The sequence below is a fragment of the Cenococcum geophilum genome (genome assembly GCF_001692895.1).
Source record: "Cenococcum geophilum 1.58 unplaced genomic scaffold K441scaffold_20, whole genome shotgun sequence".
NCBI lineage: Eukaryota > Fungi > Ascomycota > Dothideomycetes > Gloniales > Gloniaceae > Cenococcum > Cenococcum geophilum.
Genome location: NW_027137578.1, coordinates 2,147,288 through 2,155,199, shown reverse-complemented (window position 1 = coordinate 2,155,199; position 7,912 = coordinate 2,147,288). Strand labels below are relative to the sequence as shown.

General features: G+C 35.3%; 1 protein-coding gene across 1 annotated transcript; it reads right to left on the bottom strand.

The window, feature by feature from the left end:
* Nucleotides 1-3,784: 3,784 nt before the first annotated feature.
* Nucleotides 3,785-5,977, bottom strand: K441DRAFT_696305 (uncharacterized protein). Its single transcript, XM_067652874.1, has 2 exons — nucleotides 5,561-5,977; nucleotides 3,785-5,444 (listed from the first exon to the last, which is right to left on the bottom strand). Exons 1-2 carry the CDS (start codon nucleotides 5,888-5,890, stop codon nucleotides 3,897-3,899), a joined length of 1,878 nt encoding a protein of 625 aa, XP_067504266.1. The 5' UTR covers nucleotides 5,891-5,977; the 3' UTR covers nucleotides 3,785-3,896.
* Nucleotides 5,978-7,912: the final 1,935 nt, after the last annotated feature.

Here is a 7,912-nt window from a genome sequence, read left to right as displayed (position 1 = left end):
AATAGTAGAAATTTACGAATCTTAGAAATTCTTAGATATTTTATATACTACTAGGACTTTCCTAGTTTATAATTATAGCGATTTTCTTAAGATTTATTTTAGTTCCGTTACGGGATATAATTAGGCCTAAGTATATAACTTTAAATATATAGAACTTGCATTTCTTAATATCGCATTATAAGCCCGCGTCTTATAGGCGTTTAAGGACCATTTAGATGTACTTCTAATGCTTAAAAAGCAAAGATAAATAGATTAAGATATTATTAATATATATAGTAATAAATATATTAAGGAATTTGTAAAGCGTATTATTAATATATTACTAAAACGTATTAGGACCGTCCTTTACACTAAATAGTATTACTAAGTATTTAAAAAGTCCCTATTATATACGGAAAGCTATATACTTTTTATCTCCTTTATAAATATAAATTTAATTAAAGGCAGCGACTATATTAAGCTTTATAAAGTATTATACTTTTATTAAGCAGTTAAGCGTTTCTTAAAGTAGAGGAATTAGATATTAGTTTTAAATCATAATTGTATTTAGGGCTTAATAATTAATATAGAACCTTAAGCCTCCTTTAGGTTTTTTAATAAATAGTATAGGTAAAGTAAATAGTAATTAATTAGGGCGAATAAATTCTTTCTTTAGGTGCTTTTTAAGGTATTATCGTATTATAAGCTGCTCTTTTTATAACATACCGTATAACGGGCCGAACTTTAGCGTTATACTAGGTTTAAGTTCTATCTTAAAATTATACTCGTCTTAATATAGGGGTAGTTAGTCTATAAATTGTTTCTTAAACGTATTAATTAGATTATAATATTCTTTAGGTATAAGAGGTTAGGGGTTAATATATTGCTTTAGTTTTAACGCCTTTTTAATATCTTCTAGTATTATAGTAAAGATCTTATAGTCTTATTTTTTACTAATAAATAAAAGGGTACGGCTTGTACTATATAAATTTTAAAGGGTTTTAATATATTATCTTTACATTCTTTACCGCAATTAGCAGTTATAACTTTATTATATTAGTTTAAAGTTTATAATAAGGGCAATTTATATTATATTAAATTTAAATAGTTGTATGCATATTTATAGGGTAAGTAATATTTTAAGTAATAACTTTAGTAGTAGGTTATATAAAATTTTAGTATTTCTTTAACCTAGCTAATTAAAGGGTTATATTATTTTAGCTATCTATATCTAAGTATTACTTTATAATACTTTAAGGGTGTTATAAATAGGGAAATATATTTAAGGTATTTACCTATCCGCGTCTTTATAAAAGCGTAGTATATTAGTTTACTATATATTAAAGGCTTACCATTAAAGCCTTATAGGCCTTAGGGCTTATTAAGTTTCTTTAAATTTAAGTATTAAGTTTTTGCGTAGTTTGTATTAATAAAGCCTATACTAGTAGCTTCGCTATCTATAAGGATTTATACTTCCTTCTATTTTCTAAATATTTAAATTTTGCCGAGTATATTAAGGGAGTTATATTATATATTAGCGCTAAAAGAGCCTAAATACTTATGCTCTTCTACTTCTTATTTTAAGGCGTAACTTAGCTCTTAGATAATTTGTTTTCCGAATAACTAAAGGTAAAATACTTTATAGTAACTAAGTATAATTTATAGAATAAGTATAATTTAAGGACCGAGAGAAACTATAGTAGACTTTTTTAAAAGGGTAAGTTTGGCAATTCCTTTAAATATATCTCTTTTTACCGCATCCGAAGCATTCTCTATTTATAGCTTAAGTTCTTTATTTATTAGTTCCTAAGGGTATATAAAATTAGGTGGTATTAAGGTCTATAAGGTTATATATAGGGCTTTTAGGTCTTAGAGATAGGTCGCACTTTAAAGTATATACTAGTTTTATAGAGCTTTAAATATAAAGTATAGTTAGCTTTAGGGAACAAGTTTATTTATTATATTAAAGGTCCTTATTAATTCGTTAATACATTATAGCAAATTTAGGTAAGTTCTTTAGTAGTTTTTTACCTACTAACTATACTCTAATTTTATCTAAAATAGCTTAACGGAGAGCAGTAACTCTAGCGGCTTTATTCCAATCTAGTTTATTAATAAGGCCTAAAAATTCCAAAAAGAAGCTAGTAAAGTCTCGGTTCCGTTATTATAGGTTTTTAAGTTTAGTAACCGCTATATATTTATAGCTAGCGTTATTATATATTTATTCTAATAGAGAGATAAAGATTTTAAAAATAATAAAGGTGCTATTATAAAAGAATAGGTCTATAGTTTATATAGCGTCTTTACTTAAATAAGATATTCTATAGCTAATCTTACTAGCTTTAGTAGGGTATTAGTTATAGTTTATTAAGAGTTTAAAACGGAGCTTAGTTATAAAGGGACGTAGGTTATTTTAATTTTTATTAAACATTAAAGGGTTAGGGAGCTTTTTAGATTTTATAGTAGGTACTAGGTTCGTTATAGGTACGAGTTAAGCTGCCGTTATTAGTTTAGAGTTTATATTTAATAGGTTAGGTTTATATATAGTTATTTTAATTTCGTTTATAGGTGTTACTATTAGGGTCTCTAATATAAGTGCTTTAAGGTTACAGAGTTCTTCGCAGATTACTCCTATTAATTGCTAGTATTAAGCTTCTAATATCGCTCGCTATTAGGCCAAAGTATCCGTAAAGGATTATTATATTATAGTTAATTATTCCCTAACTAGGGCTATAATACTTATAGTTAACGCGAGGGGTTTAAGTTTGTTTACTATTTTAATAGTAGTTATTTTAATATAATATAATACAAGGGCGCGAAGAGACTTTAGGGAAGATTTAAAGGAATAATATAAATTCTATCTAAATCTAAGGGTATATAGCTCTTGCTAAGAACAAGACGTTATATAAAGAAGAGAAAGGAATAATAAGAGAATTATATAATTAAATAGTTAGGGGCTTAGTGGTTAATACGTGCGTATGTATACACGCAGTCTTTAACGGACTTTAGTAGAATTTAATTAATCTAGTAGAATTTGGTTAAAGCGTCGGAATTTATCTATCGAGTATTTTACTAAGATATTCCTACTATAACTAGGCTAGTCCCGTTATAAGTTTAGAGGTATTTATATAAGCCGTTATATATATAGGCGTTTATATAGGCGTTTATATAGACGTTTATAGAGACGCTTATAAAGACACTAGGGGTATAATCTAGCTCTATTATGGATATAATATATAAAGTAAAAGATAAGCTTTTAAATAGAGGTATTAGTAAACTAAGTAGGGTTATATTAGGGGGCGATATATAACACTAAAGGCAATAAAACCGTTATCTACTAGCGAGGCTATATAGCCTTTATAAAGGGCGCCTATAATCTCTTAAATCTTTAGAGAGAAATTCACCTTAGCACTCTATAATTGGTTACTAAAGCTAGCGCAAGCGCTAACGCCTGCGGCGTATATTAGGCTGCGGCGCCAGTCGCTAATTGGCTTAGGTGTTTGCAGGAGTTACAGGGGTTATAGAGGTATAGCGGTGCCAGCCGCTGATTAGCTCAGGAGTTTGCAGGAGGTGAGGTTGATTTTCTCTCCGAGGGTCTGAGTCAACTGAGATAATCTACAATCCACCGTTTTCCACTAGCGCCGTAACAACACCGGATACGTGTACCGAATTTGAAATCTCGTTGCGCTCGCTAAAGGGGGGGGAAGCTGGTCGTGCAATGCACTGTAGTAATACCGTGCTTCTTATATAGATACGTACGAATATTAGTAGTAATCACCTCTTGCTAGAATATATACTTAATATAGTACTAATATCGCCTGCTGTTTTTATTCTTAACTAGCTTACTCTATATATAGGGCTAAGTTTATTATATAAATCTTTTATTTTTTTAAGCCAGGTAGGAGAGAACCAGAGTATCAGTTAAAGAATACCTTTCTTTGGGATCCCAGCGACGCGGCACCTGTGAATGGCGCCGGAGACTCGACGGTTGTCTCTAGGTGAAGCACGGTGCCACCAACCGCTTTCGCCGCGATAGCCTTCTCCACTAGGTCTAGCTCTGTAACCAGGGCTTGCCGTTGGTCAAAACCCGTGTTGCTCGGAATGTGGTGCGAAGGAGGCGATTCGACTTCTCTCTCCACGGTCGCCGCTGGCTTCCTCCTTGATGGGTTGTAATTTTCAAGAGATATTATGAGTGGTTTGACGATGTCCCAGTACAAGTTGGTACGAAACGCTGCATCGATGACCTTGGCTTGGCCGTAGAGATTAAGGCAGTTGCCAATGATATCTAGGCACAAAGGGTCGACAAATGATGAATCTCGTGAGTCGATCTGCTCGCGGTTGAGTGCATTAAATAAAGAGTCGGTCTCGTTATCGTCTCCATAGTCCTCTTCGTCTTCTTCAGTAACTGTGACCTTCTCGCCAAAGAATAGTTCCCAGAGCAGTAGTCCAAGATGTAGAATAGACGACTTCGCTCTTCCAGATTGTCTGGACTCCTCCTCTCCGAGGCAACCGGTCAATTGTCCGGAGATGTAAGGCTTGATCCGTAAGCCCTTATCAGGCGAGCCGTCGGTAGTCTCTGCGACGTAGATGTTTCCAGTCTTCCATGGGTCTTGGAGAAGCGGACTGCCGAGGAGATATAGTAGAGATCTCGCAATCGTCAGCGCGAGACGCAGGATATCCTTCTTCATCAACTTAGAAGGTGCTGCTTGAGTTGTTTCTCGGTCCTTCTTCGCGTCAAGCCAATTTTCAAGAGTCAACTTAGGAGGTTCCGCACGCGTCTTAATTCGGTCGGTCCCAGCGGCGGCATCGTTCCAAGAGCCGTCATATTGTAGCTGGATCCGTAGCCGAGTCCTAACTTTACATGATGCCTTGAGTACAGAACAGAAAGTATTTGTGGGGGTCTGTCGCGGATTCTGATCGCTTGGGTTAGCCCAGTGGACAATGTGCCACTTCGTAGATTCCGTAGACTTCGTAGACTTGATTCCACAAACTGAGACAAGCATATCGATCTCGGGCTCCTCAAATCCCGACAAGTGAATATGAGCGGAATGAGGCGGCTGACACGGCTGAGGGGTGTTTGCAAATACTTTGGCGATAGCTTTAGTGGCCTCGCAGAGCCGCTGAGCCTGCTGTATGTCCGCTTGGGCTCTTTTTCTGTCCTCTTCAGGGTCGTCCTGAGCCTGGCGAGATTGGTGATATATCTGGGTCGCTTCAACCTGGGCTATCTCAGGTTCTGCGTTGACTATGTGAGCCGCATATATGCGTCTCATGGTGCCATTAAACTGTTGCACTGGGTTTGCAATCTTGCGATATTGCGCCGGTAAGGTACCTTCCGCCGGGTACTTTACCCACTTCGATATCTCGTAAGGAAAGTGGATTGAGGTGTTAATGATAGGCGTCTGGTTGTAAGGACGCAGGATAGTTTCTAATGCCTGGAGCTTGGGAAGCTTTTGGAACTCATCGGCCTAGAAAGGTGTCAGCTAAGGAGCTTCAATTGGAAGAACAAGGGACGAAGCAGTGTCATAACATTTGGGCAGCGCTCCCCCAGCGCAGAAAAGCGAGGCAGAAGAGGTTTACCTACAGAAACGTCGCTTTCGTGTCTGGGAATTGCGTCGTCGACGAGCTCGTCCAGCAAGACGAGAATATCCTCCAGCGCATCGCTCGCCGTGCTGAAGGCATGATCCGACAGATCGTATATGGCATGGTCTTTGGTTAACACTCTGGGCAATTCTTGTATCTCGAACCTCAAAAATGTTATCGCGTTGTCTCGATTCGCTCGGTTCCGGTCCTCGGACTGACGCTGGCCTGGGTGGGTAACACCGAGTTCGTGCTTTGGCCTCGGTGGCAGAGCGTCGACGAATGCCGGTACGACGGCGAAAAATAGCTGCACATCTGCTTCGGCGAGATGCATCTTGACGAAGATGCTGGGCAACAAGACACCGCGAGCGCAAAGCGCTACATGAGGCTCATTGGCGAGAGGGAGCACGCTCGTCGGCGAAGTTGGAGCGGAGATAAAATGTCGGGCGACATAGCATAGAGTACCTCCCCACTGCGTGCACGGTCCCACTCAATGCACGGTTTTCCTCACCAAAATTTGCCCAAATATACCCAAATATACCACCTATAACTTAATAGCCTTTTAATAAAAATTTATAAAAATTTAAATATGGCTTATTAAATACTAAAACTATAATTTTATATAAAAATATTATAATATATTATAATATATATATACTTAAAATTAGGTTAAAAAAGTACTTTTTTAATAAAACTTAAAATTATTAATAATATTAATAATAAAGCTATTATATAGCTAGATTTTATATATATTTATATCTATTATATAAATAAGTATTTTTAATATTTATATAGTTTATTAATTATATATTAAAAAAATTATATTAAAATTTAATATAATTTAAAAAAATATATTTATATTATTATTATTAGTTCTATTTATTGCCTAGTATAGTCCCTTTTTAGGTCTATATAGGCTACTACCTTACTATATTAGAAAAAGCCCCTATAAGGGGAAAAACCTAAGTATTTTCTTTTAGCTAGTCCTATATATTCCGCCTTCGCCTAACTAATATATCTTTATATCTTCTAGTCTGCTATATATATTATACTTCTTTAGTATATTAGAAAATCTAAAGGGGGGGTAATAGAAGGGTTTAGTAGTTTGTTAGTATACCGCCTATAGCTAGGCGGGGGTATTTATGTTACGGACGCTTTAAGTACAATATTACGACTACTTAAAGAAGAGTTAGAAGAAGCTAGTTGGTTAATACAGGCACGGTCTAGGATGGAGCCGGTAGAACTATGTAATGAAGAATGGTAAGCGAGTTATATGATATTATACGCAGTATACGCAGTGTATAAAGGGAACGTATGTATAATATATACATTACGTACATTACGTATAAGAAGGGTTTTATAGGAGTACGGTTGTGTATTTAAGGACCCTTAGTCCCTACCTAGATAGTTCCTTCCTTATAATAATTCTTAGAATATAATTAGAGTTAATCTATTAGGCAACTACTCTACTAGTTATTATTACGTTGTTAACTACTCTAATACCTACACACCTAGCCCATTAATGAGCCTTGTAGTTCTTGCTACAAGGTTCCGTTACACAATTACTACCTAGTTACGGTTTTGAGAAGTTAAATAATATGCTACTAAAAGCAGCCACCACGACGCCATTAACGGCGGCAACTACTTTAAGGTCAGGAGGTGACACTAGTATGGCAGATACTAACTTATAGCAACCTATAACGGTCGGACAACTATAAGAGATAGTTAACTAGTTAATAGAGAATAATATAATACTTAAATAAAGGATTAATAGGATAGGGGCAGCAAAGGTTAAGTTACCTTTAATTAAGAGATTCTTAGGAGAGAGATTAAAGCTTAAAGGATTCCTTATGTAAATGTACTTTAAGGTTACGCAAGAAGGAGTAAAACTGCTAATACCTATAGATTGAATAGCTTATGCAGGACTATTCCTATCAGGAAGAGCACTTAAATATTTTAAGCCTTACCTTACAGAAATATAAGCAAATGGAATAATAACTACTAATTAGGACGTATGGTATATATTCTTAAGTTAAAAAGGGTTTATAGAGCGACTTATACAAATGTTTGAAGATTTAGAGGCAGTAACTACGGTAGAAAGAAAACTCTAAGACATTACGTAATAAACCTTAGCAATTAAGTACATAATATAGTTCCAAACGCTAGCTATATAAGTTAAGTGGAATAATAAGGCGCTTATAGCATAGTATAAACAGGGACTTAAGGCTAAAGTTTAGGACGTAATTATTCTAATAGAAGATGCGGACACCCTAAGGGATTTAATAGATTAAGCAATTAAGATTAATAATAGGATCTTTTAAAGGGAACAGGCTAAGAGAGGTTAGGATAGAGTTCT

Excerpts from the sequence above, each read along its gene's own strand:
- K441DRAFT_696305 (XM_067652874.1), bottom strand. The coding sequence starts at position 5,890 with ATGCATCTCGCCGAAGCAGATGTGCAGCTATTTTTCGCCGTCGTACCG. Across the intron at positions 5,445-5,560 it reads GACACGAAAGCGACGTTTCT|GCCGATGAGTTCCAAAAGCT; the intron begins GTAGGTAAACCT and ends ACACCTTTCTAG.